The 16,785-nt window shown below is 39.8% G+C and overlaps 1 protein-coding gene across 5 annotated transcripts in view; it reads left to right on the top strand.

Annotated features, from left to right (window-relative positions):
* The window catches only part of CADM1 (cell adhesion molecule 1), a 1,905,513-nt gene that overhangs the window by 1,457,680 nt on the left and 431,048 nt on the right, over positions 1-16,785 (top strand). For all 5 annotated transcript variants that reach the window (XM_044081147.1, XM_044081146.1, XM_044081145.1 and 2 more), the window contains one exon: positions 3,187-3,283. In XM_044081147.1, the coding sequence (XP_043937082.1) occupies positions 3,187-3,283 (97 nt within the window). The remainder of the gene's footprint in view (positions 1-3,186; positions 3,284-16,785) is intronic.

The raw sequence follows: 16,785 nt of genomic DNA, 5'->3' as shown, positions 1-16,785 counted from the left end.
ATAAAAATAAAAATAAATAATAAAATGTAAAAAATAAATAAATAAATATATATATATATATATATATATATATATGTGTGTGTGTGTATATATATATATATATATATATATATATATATATGTGTGTGTGTATGTGTGTATATATATATATATATATATATATATATATATATATGTGTGTGTGTATATATATATATATATGTGTGTGTGTGTATTTATATATATATATATATATATATGTGTGTGTGTATATATATATATATATATATATATATATATATATATGTGTGTGTGTACATAGATATATATATATATATATATATATATATATATATATATATATATATATATATATATATACTCCAAGAATGCAGTGTATGCCTAGACATCAGAGAGGAATAAATTTTATGCATTGGGTTCCTAGTCTTTGTTCTTCATTGTATTTGCTGTCTTTGCTGTGCTGCTTTGCTGTTGTTTTTGCTGCTGTGTTCCTTTTTTTCTATGCTTCAAAACTGCATGTGGTGATTTATATGTGGTCTTACTGATGTCCTTTCCAGTAAAAGGCTGACCTCAGCATTTCTGGAATTCACTCCCCATTACATGCCCTTCAGCACATTGTTAACCTTTGCTTTATCACTGCCGTGTCATATTTCACAGCATGAGTTAGCTTATGTTTTACAGTTCTCCCTCACCAGCACAAGACTATTTGTTTTTCATTGTTTCTTACCTGCAAGATAGTAAGCTTAGCTCTATTTTAATTAGATCACAACATTTTTCCATTATTTAAGCTAGTGCATGCCTTCTGGAAGATTAGGACCACCCCCTCCATCCAGAGCTGCTCACCATTTGTCTGCATCAGTATACAAGCTGATCTTGGTCACTCTGCTTTAGATATTTGGCAGAGGTAATGTCACCATAGTGAACATTGTGACAAGCTGCTATGTACTGACTTTCCTCGCCAGTCTTCATATCTAAACCATAGTCTGCTTCCATATGGGTAGATTGCAGACTACACTATTTTGTACTCCACTTCTATGCCCTACCAGTCTACTTTGAGGCACAGAGTTGGAGACTTTGCTCAAGTCTGGGTACTGCACATTAGCAAGGCTTCCCTTGTTTTTTTACTACTATGATATATTTGTAGGACTTTACTCAAACTGAACTAGAAAGACCTGTGCTTTGTGCAGTCATGTTCTCTCATCTGCCAGGGAATTGGCCTTTAGGAGCTACACCAGCCTACCATGCAAAATCTTTTCTGTGCACTTCCTTGGAATGGAAATGTAATAAGCTAATTTCACCTTGTATAGAGAAAACACAATTATCAATATGCATTTACTAATGAAAGACTTGTAAAATGCTGTAGGTAACTCACTGAGCACTATATTGCTCCTATCGTAACACTTGTAGAGCTATGTTTCTGCATCTCAAAGAGCCTTATTTCTCTGTAGACCTTTCAGTTTGTCAGCCTCTTACTTAGACCCTTGATCATTCTATTTGTCCTATATCATACCTCTTCTGTTTTCTAATGGTGGTGCACTGCTTTGTTGTTCATTTGTATTTAGGTGAAAAAAGCTAATCATATTTTCACTTTTATCTAGCCAATCTCTTAATTGTCCTATTTTCATTGTTTCTGAAAAAATATATTTTGTCCGTTACTAGTTGAATTCTACTTTAGTGATATCTTAGCTTTGTTGGAAGGTAGTAGTTCCATTTTACGACTTAAAGGATGTTTACGTATTTTCTTCCATACATCTCAGCCTTGTGTAGGCTCCGTCTTTAAGTATTTATCTAAGTAGGCTGGTGTCTCCTTATCTCATACGTTTTCCTCTGTTATCTAACTTGAAGTATTTCAGTTCCTGCTTTAAATGACACCCCACAATGCCCTCTCTTCTTGTGTCCTACCAGACTCCTCTTTTAAGCAGTGGGATTTCCTCAGATGGAAATGTGTCCTGCTTTGATCTCAGATCCGTGTGCCATCTGATAGCAGATTCCAAAGGTATATGAGGTTCAACGAATGCATGGCAGTTATTCCGTGGTTGTCACCTTAACCAGTCTAATTCCACATGCATTACTTAGGACTACGTCAGATATATTCCCTTAACTGGTTTGGTGGGGAGTAGACTGCTTAAATGCAGCTTGAGCTACAAGATCCTTCATTACCCTCTCAGTTTAAACACTAGATGAAGACAAGTGCCATTTCATTGCTAAAAGTTTTGGTTAAGCAGCGATTAAAATTTTCCTACTTTTTTGTTAAGTAATTTTGTTTAGATCTATCCTCATCTCCTCCATGCAGTGAACTTTATAGTGCAGCAACTTAAAGATAAACCCTTACCAGACCCAAGGTGATTATGTCTGTTTTCTCCTCTCATCATCATCTTTCTTCTTTTCCACGTGGCCTTTTTATCCCATACTAAGTATGCAGTACTTCTTTTTTACCAGTTTTGCTTTTCCTGCTCCATCTCTTCATGCTGAATCTCGTATTACCACATCACTGTCCCTAACTGTCACTACTTGTCTCTCTTTCTCATCCCTCCATTCTATACAAATGCTACTAAGTACAGCTTGCAGTTGAATCTCTCTTGTATACACTTTCCTGAAGTCCTCAATTCTTTATTTCATTGTCTCCTGGTCTGTTGCTCCCTTTTTCACTCCCTTTACTCTCCCTGTAATGATGCTGTTTCTTTCCCTACTTCAGTTTTGTTCGTTGTTTTAATTGCTCACTTTTAGGTTGTCCTTCCTAACTAAACTTTGATGCAAGTTGGATGCCTCAAACAGCTTATGATTCTGCTGTGTGTGTTCTCCAATAGTATCTGTTTTACTGTTTTCACACCACCAGTAGCTTATTTAATCATTGATTCGATCTAACCTTGCTATATTTACAGATAGTATTTATAGCATCCCAGACAAAGGTTAGTTTGCCCTTTGCCTTTCTACAAGCACCCCAGCTTTGCATTGCTCTGATTTTTTCCCCTGGCCTGAATCAGTAGCCAGAGCAGTGGTCGTAATGTACAAAATGCAACCATTTTGTGACCCACAGGGCTTTGTTTTCTCATACTTAATGGATTTATAGATGTTAGATTCTTGATCTTCTTTATGCAAATATAAGAACTTTGCATTTATATGCTGTTGCATATGTATATGTTAGTTAATTGTGTTTTCCTTTTTTTCTCATTGCTGACTTTACAGATAAACCTAAAGTGAAGATTTCTGTTAACTTTCCACAAGGCCTTACAAGGGAAGGTGAAGCATTTGAAATGACATGTACAGCAGAAGGAAAGCCACGGTAAGTCTGTATGTAATTTTAACAATTTATTATTAGCAGCTTAACCAGGTCCTAAATGCTTTAAATGTCAGCTACTGTCCCAGCCTCTAAATACTTTAGATTCTGGGGCATAGTGTAAACCTTTTCTTTTTCAGTAATTTTTTTACCTTGTTTGTTCTCTTAAATTATTTGCAAGTGTGACACATTCAAGTTCTTGGCATACAAAGTTGCAGTAGAATGTTGTATGCAACCTGGATTGTACAGGCTGTCTCTAAACCTCCCTGTATATTGGGATAGGTGTAGAACTGAACGTTTATCTGCTGTATTATATCAGTCCACCCCTCACATTACCAATTACTGTGAGATTATATTCAAAGCAGTATCTTTAATTATTTTTAGACAAGTGATAGGCTTGTACTGAATGGCCTCAAGCATGTCTTTGTGCTAACCAGGATTACTGCTTCTTTGTTCTGAAGTTGTGCCATTAAGGGGTGTCACATATGTGCTGAGGTTAGACTAATGGCAAAGCTTTGTGCATCCACCCCTACTACCATCCTCACCTTCTCCATCTTCACCTCTTGATGAGCCCTCATTGGAGTAGGCAGATGTATGACTATTCTACCCATGAAAATGAGACAAGACTTGGATTCTTAACTCTTTTTCCCCATATGTTCGTCCTTCTAATGGCTGACCTTGAGTTTTTTTTGCTAAACTTTCTGCCACCATGTGTGGTGACCACCCCCAGCAGTTGAGGCCATTCATTCTTCTATCCTGGCTATGCCCAGTATGTAAATAAGAATAATTCAGAATGGACATCATTCAGGCAGCTATAACAGTGTTGGCTTCTTAGTCAGTCTCCCTTTCCTCTTGTCTCTCTTTCATACCCCCAGTTGTCCAGTTATCCAAGTCTTGCATTGTAATTCAACCTTTCTGTCCCCCTTTCCAGAGTAAATTACATACATTTTATCTACCTAATTTCTTCTGTTTACAGTTACAATTGGGCACAATTAGTCAGGTGCAGCCTTACTTTGGAAGGATGAGTTCCCCATTTCTGTTATCAATTATCTGTGTTCTGCGCCTCAGACATCTGCTAGTATTTACCAGTGCTATTTTACTTTGCACTACATCATGCAAATTACCTCACTTGTTAGAATGCATGATTTCCCTTAGATGCCCACCACCACAGTGTTTAAATGTGCCTGTATATTAAATCTTTGCTGACCTGGCTAGTCTACATATTCCCAGAAAGTAGCTTCTCACTGCACTGATTTTGGTGCAATGGTTTTGAATGTTGATTATACATTGAGCAGGACTAATCCCAGTACCAAGCTTTCCTTTTTGAATGTATTTCCTTTTATGTAATGTTATTTATATTTAATAAGCCATTCAAACATCATGATAGTTAAATCCAGACCTAATTAAACCACTAAATAACTAAAATATTAATTTCAGTCCAATGAACATTACTCTGGATATAGACAGTAGTGAAATGGTCATCATACATGTAACAACTTTTGTATACAAAGGTGCCAGACTAAACATTAAACTTTGTAACCAAGCCCAACTATTAAAGATGTGCAGTAGACATATCTGTGTCTATGTAACTGTCCAAAGAGTCCCATATCATGTTATAACAAAATTCAAATACAAACCAAGAAGAACTTATTGTATTTGCTTTATGTATTGTATTGTCATTCTTCCTTCTCAAATCTCACCAGTATTCCAGTTTATCTTTAATCAGATCCTAGTTTCTACATGCTAACAGTATTATAAAAATCTTTGTTTACCTCTTAGAAGTATAACGCCCATCAATCTGTAATGACTTCTAACAATATTGTTTTCCCATCACTCGTGTTAAAATGTCTTGTCTCGACTGGATTCATCTAGAACATAATCCTATTTTTTGAGAATATTGATGGTGCTTACTTCCATCTCTCCTATAAAACCCTTTATCTGCTTACAGGCAACATAATGTCTGGCCTATTTGTGTAGGACAACTTAATGCTGAAAAGCCATGCTCTAGTGTCTTCTGTACACCAAATCAGTGTTTCTGGAGTGCATCTTTCAAATCCCTTTAATCCTATAAATCATCTTACTTGTAACTTATAGTAGTTACTTAAACTTCATACAGCAAGCCTTTATAGGTTTATAGATTTATAGATGTATGCTAGGCTAACAACCACCAGGGCCCTTATAAGCATAGCCTTGCAACCTAAATGTGATTCCCAAATTGGATTTATATAGGTGGTTATTTACTGACTGCCTCTGTCCATCAGAGACACAGGAACCAGGCCAGGGGCGAAGTTCCACTTAACCCATCCACTGGTCCAAACTGGGCTTAAAAGGGATAGGGAGGAACTGTGCTTCACGTGTTTGGGAAGCCTGTTCCAGAGAATGGTAATTCTCTGTGAAATAGATCTGTCTTTCTCCAGCATGTCCTATTTATGTAACAAAATTAAGACCTTTTAATCTAATTCTGATTGTTTTGTGGATATTCAAAATTTTCATAAAAAAGGGTCCAGGGATGCCCTGTGTACCAGGCAAAGATCACCTCTCAGAAGTCTGAATGATGCTGTGTAGTTTGACAATGCTGTGAGGCGATCAGTGTAGGACATTGTTTGCTCCCTGTGCCTTTTTGTAAGGAACCCTTGTGGATGTTCCAGTTGCTGCATGTGTCTGGTCAGTTACTTACCAAAATAGACATTATACACTATGATGGGTCTGATGAGAACAGAGTACACTAGTATAATGACCTAGATGTCATGCCATTGCTTATAAGTTGAGTAATATAGAAGGATCGTCTTACCGCCATAGACACAATCTGGTGGAAGAAAAGGTTACTATCTAAATGAGTTTTCAGATCCCTGACTAGTGAATCAGTTTTAATGGTGTATTACTGATGAGTTAATTACCCTGGGTGGCAGCTGTCCCAAAAGGTACTGTAATGCATTTCTTGGTATTGAGTTTTAAGCCATGATTTTGGCACCAAGCATTTGTCTATATTAGCCCTTCCTAAAGGATGTTCTCATCTTGGAGGGATTCTGTGACTGTTCCCAGTTTGCAGTGAACTTGGTCAATCAAAGTCCTTTGACGTTAGCTTTGACACCTGAGAAGTAGATGCCAAAGAGTGGGCCCATCACAGAGTTCTGGGGGACTCCACTGGTGACCAACCTCTCTCTGGTGGTGGCTGACTTCCTGGGTCCTATCAGTGAGCCAGCTAGCTATCCAGAGCATTAAAATGTGGGTTATACCTAGTTGCCTTAAGTTTGTTGGCAATGCCCAAGATGGTATTGTATCAAATGTTTTAGCCAGATCTAGGAAGGCAGTATGCACCATTTTCCACTCATTCATCGCCTTACTGACATTTTCAAAGATGTTCTCCAGATTCAGTAAGCATGACCTTCCTTTGTTAAAACCAAACTGGGATGCATCCAGTGTCTGGAGGTCTCCCCTGTCTTTGTTGTTGATTTCCATGATAATTCTTCCCTTGGCTTTGCAAAGAAGACCATCGGTCAGACTCATAGGTCTGTAGTTTCCAGGATCTGTTGAAGGTCTTTCCTTATGAAGGAGTATGACCATTGTGGCCCTCCATTTACATGGCACAAAGCCTGTTTTAAGACTGTAGTTAATGACTCCAGGGGTCCTGATGCATCATACTTTAGACAAATTCTGGAGTCATTGTGGGATGTTATCAGGACCTACTGCGGCTGTGTTCTTGGCTTTAGTGAGTGCAGCCAATACTTCCTCCCTAGTTATAGTTGGAGGAGTTATGTTTAAGAGCATTTTTGAGGGGATGGTTGGGGTGACGGGGGTAAACTTGGAAATTAATTTGTCCATTAACAGGCTTGCCATATCATCAGACTGAATGTGGCACCATTAACCACCAGTTCAGCACATTACTGTGGGCTCCCCTTGAGGTTTCTAACATAGCTGTAGCAGGCCTTATGGTTATCTTTCAACTGGAAGGCACTCTTAACCTCAAAGTTGGCTTTGTGTTACCTAAGTAGGCCTCTTAGTTGCCTGTTTTGTTTGATGAGAAAGTTTGTCTTTATGGGAATTACTCTTCCTGATTTTTGCCATTTCTTTCTCTTTTTTAATATATCCTGTTTAATTTGGGATGCCACCAGGGTGGTTTGTTTATAGACCTCTGCTTGATTCTTGTAGATACAGCAGCTTCTGTGCAGCTGTTAGCATGGTTGCACAGAGTTTCTGAGAGCAATTCAGCATAGGCTGCTGTGTTCTTCGGGTCTGGAGGGGCATTGAATTTTGACAATCCATCACTTAATAGAAAAGTTCCTAACTGTTACTGGTTTTAATGGGATTTTGGAGTTGGTTTTGAAGGACAGCTTTATGGTCTGATCTTACCAGGGAGGATGCGACACTGGGGAAGTGCAGACTTCTCCCATATTTGTAAGTTTCAGGTCCCAGTATGTTGGAGCCTCTAGTGGGTATATTCACTATTTGGTCAGGGGATTTTTTGTTTTTGTGTTTACAAAGTCCAGGAATCTCTGTACCTGTGGGTTTGAGGCTGTTTAGTATTCCCAGTCTATAGAGAGGTAATTAATCTCCCATGAGTATGGTGTTAGGTTGGATGATGAGTGTTCCTGATAGGTCCAAGTATGCACTGAGAGCTTCTTGAGACATGATGGGGTGATCTGTAGCTGACTAGAATATGGATCAGGATTTTGTCTATGGTGATCTGCACATGAAGGAACTTCAGCCTATTATCATGTTTGACCAGCCTGTGTATGCTTGTTATTGATGTATATTGAGACACTTTCTCCTTTAGCCCTTCTCTGTACTGCTACTGGTCTGAGTGGAAGGCACTGAAACCTTGTACTGCTGGGGTACTCTCTGCCACTTTAAACCATCTCACTAACTGCCCAGATGTCGATATTCTCAAGTGTGATGAGGGCTTGGAAGTGTGTGTAGTTTTTGTTTTTGTTTGTTTAGGCTTCTGGCATTGAGCAAAAACACCTTGAAGTTCATTTGAGTTGAATTTGCTATGTCAGTAGGTTTGTCAGTTTGGCACTGCCTAAAAGGCGCTATTGGACTGGATAAAGTTTTAGCTATTATTCAAAAGCCTAGAGGAGAAAGGTGCAAGGCCGTCTTTGGCATAGGAATGTGGTCTGCCAACCATGTCATTCCAAGCTTGACAAATATTGGATCTCCTTAGAATGATACCAGAGAAACAGCCAGCTGTTAAAATCAATCTTTGTTTTGCTATTACTGGTACCTGTGGTGTAGTGACTTGAGTGCATACATGATTTGACAGCTCCTGGCAGCATATAAGCAACTAAGTTATCTTATCGTTCAGCCTGGTTAGAGGGTCATCAGTGTATCTTACAATGGAGTCCTCTATGAAGACCGTCCTGGGAAGTGTTTGCTTGCCCTGGGCTTAGTGTATGGAGCTCCACTGAGGATGACAGTATATGTGGTGGGTAATTGTTTGAGTGTCTTTAGGTTTTGACAATGGTGATCTAAACTATCTTTGCTTAGGAAGATTGCTTTTAAGTGCCTCAGCATACATTCTGTGAATGTTGTGTGCTATGTGAGGTGGGTATTGTGTGCATGGTTTTGAGAACCTTATGTGCCCTTTTATATGAGAGTTTAGCCTCCAATGTCATGTCTGTCTACTTCTTTAAGAATTAATTGGTTGTCAGTATACATGCGACAATTGCTGCATTGTTTCAAGATGCCCATATCCACAAAGCTGGCTTCAGAGAAGTTAGTAAACTGCATACTCATACTGTCCAGTCCTTTGATTTGTAAGTTACAAGGGGGTGGTGTATTTGGGGTTAGAGGGCTGTTAAGGGTGCTTTGTTGGTGCAGATTATGCTAAACAGTACTAAATTCTACTAACCTTAATGTTAACAGAGTACTAAACTCAACTAAATCTTTAGGTATTGCCTGTTGACTCACAACTAGCTGCTCTAAGCTTGTTAGCGCTCAAGGTATTTGCACTATATTTCTGCTTTACATGGTACAGTTCTATGAGCCATACTTTTTAGGTGTTTGGTACTGTACAGGGCACTGCTTTCCCATGCAAATGCGCAAAATTTATAGCAGCACAGAATACTAGCCAATGACCCCTCTGGCCAGGGAAATTGACTACACTGAGTACTTCAGTGCATTTCCCAACTGGGATAGACCAGGCAAACACCACCTGCCACAAGATGAATAAACCTAGTCCTCATAACCTAAAAACACAATAGGAGACCCACAAGTGCAATGCTACCACAAACCAGTTAAACAGCTAGCTAGAAATCCCTTGCTGAAGTCAATTGCAAGACAAGTCTTAAGGCAGGAGCAGTGAGAGGAAGAACAGTAAATATATATATATATATATATATATATATATATATCATATGTATTTTTTTTTACAAAAAAAAGAAAAATTCGAAATGTACACCCAAAAGCAGAAAACAGTAGCACTCCCTCATAATAACAGAAGTGTGATTTAGCAATAAAAGATATATTTAACTTAGCCTGGAAAGCACTAGGTACAAGTAAAACACTTAGTGAATTCGGGCTTGCATTCCAAGCTTTGCTAAGCTCCAGGAAAATGAGTAGGAGGCTATATGTAGTAAAGGAGGTTTATGCAAGAGTAATACTGGTTTGCTCGGTGGGAATTTTGTATCGTGGAACTATGGAAAACAGTAGGTTGGAAGAATACGTAAAAAAGCTTCTACAACAGTCTATGGCAATGAATGAAGTTGGGGGGGGGACTTTGGAAATCAGATTATTATAAGGGGTAGAGGCCAGAGACGCAGCTTTTTCATAAACAGCAGCAGCAGTAAGACTGGGAGTGTTAGGGAAAACCTATAATGCTAGCTAGATAGGTAGGCAATCAAAGGGAATATTGGAGTTCTTTCAGAAAATGTAGCTTAATGTGTTAGTGGGGGATTGGGCAGACACCGAATGCAAGTTAAAGCAGGTAAAAGATGAGCAGAATATAAAAGCACAGGAGCACACATTGGAGCAGAGACAATCCTATCACAATTGACCTACTGCACTTTAAGGCGCCAGACGATACAGAAATTTACCATCGACACTGTTTATTAAAAAAAATGAAATAATAAATGACTAAGGCTGAAAATCTTGCAGGAATATGCAGCTCTGCCCCAACTGTGAATTAAACTATAAGAGTATGGGCCAGCAGGGTTTTTACAAATGGGTAGCTTTTACAAGAAGTTCTGCTTGTGGAAATAGTGCATAACAATGCAGAAGCACAATCTTCCTACAACTGTTAATAAAAATACAAGACTATAAGGTCCCAAAACAAACTTAAAAGTGCAAAGCAATGGAACAGAGCAGAATAGTTCAAAATATTAGCACCATTAACTGTAACTTAAGAACATAGTCATGGAACTCACCCCATATGATTTATCACCTCCAAAGCATATAATTCTCAGCCATGCATATAAAATAAGCACAGATAAATACATCACACACATTTTCTTGCATGTAGTGCTATTCTTTCCACAAGTGGTATTTTAAGTCATTCTATCCATCAGCACAACCAACAGGAGGCACTTCATAACAGTTATCAACTTTGTACAAGAGTAATTGCATCACATCACAGTAGTTAACATTACAGCAGCCTGTCATCTCCTCAGGGTATAAATCACAAAACACTACTGATTTAAGAAAGCAGGTTATTAATACATCATGTACGTAATACTTATTTTCCCTCTGTGGTATATTTCATCCATTTCTTTATCACTTTTGAACTCATGCGGTGTCCCCTAAAAATCAAATGTGCTAAAAGCCTCATGAAAATGTATGAACATATCTATAGGAGGACCAAATATGCCAAGACCTACTTTATACTTTCACACACTGGGTAATCGTAATTTCTTCCAGGATAATACAGTTAATCCCACACACAGTCTAGATAATTGTCCCATATAAATTGTATCAAATTAATAATGTATATAGTTAAATATACTGACTAATCAAACTTGTTAAAATGCTTCCTCATAATCATGCACAGAAACGTAATCATAACTTAGCTTCTTAAAAACTACATCCATCTCTGAACAAGCTAATGAAAATATAAACTGTATGACAAAACTAATACACAGTGCTCTACATTTGAAATTGTACATGACAATTTTTTTAAATCAAATATATCAAGCCCCAGTCAGACATATCGGAAATTAACAGCAATAACAATGGATCTGATGTACTTTTCATTCTTCCTCACTAATGGCTTCGGATCCGATCCTCTGGTCTGACTTGGCTGCATATACTAGATTTCAGATCCAGCTCTTGAGCTCCTTCCTCTACTCAATGCTCTGCTTTATCCCCATTGCCTCAAATCTTGTTTACTGCCATTTTGATTAGATGTAGGTTCTGCTCTCAAGCATACTAAGCAGTTTTTCATCTAGTACTTGCTAGTTAATTTGATATAGTTCTTCTTAAAACTTGTTAGCCTTCTTTCTGTATCCTCCCTCTTATTATTTTTTTTCTGCACTTTTCTTGAGTCTCTACTCACAATTTGAGTACTCTTCATACCTTTGTTGTTATTCCTGTTTTTTCCCCTTAACATTTTGGGTATTTTCTTTAGAATACCATAGCTGGTATTTTCTTCTCCCTTCGAACAGCTACTAATTAAAAAAAAAAAGTTGTTTAACTCTCTGGTATTTTTCATTTTAACTATGTTGGAGAAAACAACTGGATATAAATAGTGCACTTCTTGGCATAAGATCCCAAACTCGGGTGCCCACAAGAAATGTGTGTATTGTCTAGGACTTGGGCCATCTCAACACAGCCTGTTCTGTTTGTGATGCTTTTAATCCTAAAGTGTTATCGGACAGGTGTGACAGTCATACTTAAAGGATTACTTCCTGATTCTTCTCGGGCTCAAACCCACTCTAAAATGTCCAAATCCGTTTTTTCGGTGCCAGAAAGAGGTCTCCTCCAAACATACCTCTCAACTGTACAGATTTTCACAGAATGTCCAGATTTTTGCCTCTTATTTTTGGTCTGCTTCTCATAAAATTGCGGGTTTCTGGCAAATCGTTCGCAAATTTTGATTAGTGAAGTCAGAAAATGACAAGCATTTGAAATTCAGACTTCCTACCTTTCAGAAAATTCATGCTAATGCAAAACCTGCTATTTTATCATCTTTCTAAGTTTGTAAGAGCAATATTTAAAAATTCCGTATTTTTGAGCCTTTGTCCCCACATTATTTATGCCTTCATCTAGATTTCTTGCTCCAAGAAGTTGAGAGGTATGCCTCCAAAGTCCCCAAGGGTTTCATCAGAACCGTTGGAAAAAAAGCAGAAAAAATTTGGATCCAAAACCTCCTGGACTTTTCTTGGATCCAAAGCCTTCATTGGTTCTGAAAGGATCGACTCTTATTGTCATATCCCTCGTATTATCTTCTACTACTTCGGATCCGAGAACCCAGTTCAGCTCATAGAAGCCATATGCCAAAGTACACAATTTAACCTGTTTCCCCTTCTCTGCCCACTCAACTATTTCAAACTCTGAAGAAACACTCTTGACCCCCTTCCACATCATGTTCTAGGTCTTGCAGAAGTTTGTCAGAAGTGGATATGAATAGGATGATGCATAAATTCCTCAGAGCTCAGATCCAGATAGGGATTCGTCCAGCTCCATCCCCTACTGGATTCTGGAGTGTTTCTACTAAGTCCATTGTTTCTCCTCCTTTGATTCAACCTGTGGTTTTGGACTCCCTGGATTCAAGATCTGTGAGGTTTGGCATTGGATCCAAGGCTAGTACCTTCCTCCACTCTAATTTCCCTGACTTGCTCTGCTCCAATACTCCCTGATAAGTACGGGTCTCTGAGCTGAGATGTTGGCACCGGATCTGAGGGGTTGGGTTACTCTCTGTTTTTTGTCGGATCCATCCCTTTCTCTCAGAGCCTCAGCCCTGGACAGCTTGGATCCAATTCTTCCCTTGAGGCTTGGATGCAGGGGTGGCCCAGACCTACCTTCTTTGGAAGTTTTGACTGAGGAGGGAGGAAAGGATTTCTCCTGATCCCTCAGTATTCAAGGTGGTAGAAAGGACTTTCTCTGTCGATAGTAGCTGTTCTCTCATACCTCAGAACCTATCCCCTTCCTCTCACTGGCTGTAAGCTTTGAGTCCATCAGACTTTCTCCCACAGGGATAGCCAGTTCCAGTTAGTCTTAAGACAGCTCAACAAGAGGAACTCCCTGTATCGTCCAGTAACTCCCCTTGAGCATCCCCCAGAGGAGGTCCCTCTGAAGAGGATGTGTAAGGGACTACACATGGACTCCCCCCATGGAGTCTCTCACAGAAGACACCGATTCTGATGAGGAAAAAGGGATCCCCCAGATCACCACTTGTCTTTTTTGGAGATATTCTAGAAATCCTTACGCAGAAAGGTGGCTGGTCATCCACTGCTGAACTATTGATTTGGTTTCCTGCCAGGCATGTCGAGCCTATACCCAAGTGCCTGGACAAATTTTTAGCTCCTCCTACAGACCACCCGCACTGGAGCAAAGCTGTCCCGGTTGATGCTATGATGGTGGTAGCAGCAGCTACTAATAAAGAGCTAGCAAAACAAAGCTCTTCTGTCCACCCACCAAGCAGGGTGTCCAGTGTGTTAAACAGATTTGGAAAGTGAGTACCTCAGTGACCTTTGCTCTGAGGTCACTTTACTATTTGGCAAATTCTACTAGTCTGCAGAGAGATTTGAATAAGGAATTATCAAACTCTGAGACCATGTCTGAGGACTTCAGAAGGACTTCAGAATGACTTCCTCTCTACTGTCCACTCTGTTTCAGACACATCGATGAGGCTAATCTCCAACACAGTTGAAGGTACCTCACCTCACTAGCTGCCAGTTCAGGTATTGCCATAAGGATACATGCCTGGATGTGGCTACACATCTTTGTGGAGCCCTTTAAGACATCTTTTATTAATGCTCCTTTTGATGCCACTTTTGTTCAGGCCATCGGTTAAAAATATGCTTACTGTAGCAAAAAAGATGGAAAACCTTGTCTGCCATAGGTATCTTCTACCCCTCAACTGACCTGCTCCTAAAACCAGAGCGGTCTAAAATGTGGTTCCATAAATCTTGGGGTGGGGTAGTGGGGGCTTTGCAAGATTCAGGAGTGTCCAATTCCTTAAGAGGCAGAGGAGGAAATTTTAATGGCAGATGTTGCCCTAGAGGCAGAGGAGGCACACAGAACCAGGGTTTAGGGATTCATTTTCAGACCGGCCCCATCAGCACTGCTGAAGTGCTGCCCAACTGTTCAGCTCTGGAGGCAGTTGGGGGTCATTTCTCTTTGCACCCAGATGCCTGGGCCGATACCATAAAAGATTAATGTGTGTGAAGAATAATATCCAGAGGTTACTACATACCCTTTTCCTTTCTTCCTCTGTGTCAGAGGAAGAAACTGTATTCTACCCAGTCAGTGGAAGGAAGCAGCACAGGAAATACAAAAGCTGCTATAAAAAGTCATCCAGATGGTCCCACCTAACCACACAGCATATTCAGAACTTACTCCTGTTTCTTCTTGGTGCCAAAGGAAACAGGGGACCTTAGACCAAATTTGGATCTAAGCAGTTTGAAGAAGGCAAGTTCTGAATGGTCATTGTTCAGTCCATCCTGCTGCTCCTGCACAAAGACAACTGGATGTGCTCCACAGATCTTCAGGACATGTACTGTCATATAAAAATAGACAGATGATCAAGGAGGTAGCTTTGCTTTTGACTGAGAGCTAATCATTACCAGATCAGAGCTCTGGCTTTTGGACTCACCACAGCCCACAGGGTGTTAAGCAAGTGCATGGCAGTAGTAGCAGTAGCTGACTTGAGGGTGCAAGGATTCCAGGTGTTTCCATATTTATATGATTGACTCCTCACCGCCCCCTCCAGGCATCATCTTCAACAAGCTAGGGACTATTTGCTCCAGATTTGCACTACCTTGGGCATTTCAATCAGTCTTGCCAAATCACAACTTGCTCCAGTTCAGAGCCAGGAATTCATCAGAATGCTGTTGAATACTACAACTCGGGTGGCGTCTTTACCACTCCACCGCATTGCTTCTTTGAGACATCAAGTATAGGATATTCTCTCTCCTCCTTCTCCTCCAGTAAGATTAGTGCTTTGAGCACTGTGGTCGATGTCAGGTGCCATAGCACTTTGCTGCTTCATGCAATTTCTCCAGTGGACCTTAGCTGTACAGTAGTCCATTCTGCATCAGCCCCTGTCCTTTCAGATAAAACTCACCCAGTTTTGCATATGTCACATTCGTTGGATTCAGTCCAAAAGTCTCGTTTTGGACTGACCCTTTGTTCTGAATCCTTTTGCCACAGTGACTATAGATGCCTCCCAAATGGAGTGGGGTGGGAGCATTTCTTGGGAAGGATGGTCCAAGGAATGTGCCCCCCCCCCCCAAGAGAACAAATTGCATATGAATGTTCTATAGATGAGCAGTTTATACCATTTCCGACAATTCAGGAATGTCTTCTTCTGGGGACTGTTGCAATTTAGACAGACAATATGTTCGATGTCTGGTACGTCAACAAGCAAGGAGAAACCCGATCCTACCCCCCTGTGCCATGAGAGTATAGGAATGGGCAATCTCTTCAGACCACTTCCTAATTGTGATGCATATGCCAGAGAAAGACAGTGTGCTGGCCGGCAAATTGAGCAGATCTATTATGATGCCTCACGAATGGTCTCTCAACCTGTTAGTAATGAACATGATCTTCAGACTTGAGGCCTACCTTGCTACAACCTTTTTGCCTCCTTCCTCAACAGCAAATGCAGCAAGTACTTTGCTCTGATCCCCCCTCAGGGGGAGTCACTGAGAGATGCTCTGCTTCATGTTTGGTCGTCTGGTCTCCTTTATGCTTACCCTCCTCTTCCCCTAATTCCAAAATTCTTACAGAAGGCAAGCAGGTTGAAAAGCTCTGTATTCCTCATTGCTACTTTCTGGCTCCAGCAAATTTGGTTCCCCTTCGTATGGTCTCATCTTCGTTATCCTCTATGGATACTGGAACCTCATCAGGATCTCCTGTCTCAACCATCAGGCATTTAACATCACAACCTACTAGCCCTCAGGTTAACCATATGGTTTCTCTTTTTCCAGTAATATGCAGACAGTCCAGGCTCTCTCCCCCAGTTCGTGACATTATTTTAGCATTACAAAAATCTTCTACCAAGAAAATGTATAGGAGAAAATGGAAATGGTTTTCTATTTGGGCTTATAACCAAAACATCTACCCTTTTTTTTTTGCCCCAACTTCTGCAGTTCTTTTCTAACAACCCTTTAAATCAAGGGATCAATTTTTCTATAGTTAAAATTTAGTTGTAGCTATCTCTAATTTCCATTCAGGAAATAATCTTTCTCCTGGCTTCCTCTAGATTATGAAAAGCTTTACCGAAGGGTGTTTTTCTCCTCGGACCTCTGATAAAGGATCCCTCACCAGCTTAGGACCTTACGGTAGTTCAATGTTTGACTCAAACCTTTGAATCAGCAGACAAATGTGATCTATAATTTTTGTCATGGAAAACA

This window comes from Protopterus annectens, chromosome 8.part0, assembly GCF_019279795.1.
Source record: "Protopterus annectens isolate FY-2018-M chromosome 8.part0, PAN1.0, whole genome shotgun sequence".
NCBI lineage: Eukaryota > Metazoa > Chordata > Ceratodontiformes > Protopteridae > Protopterus > Protopterus annectens.
The sequence above is the reverse complement of the archived record's forward strand: the minus strand, read 5'-3'. Positions and strand labels throughout refer to the sequence as shown.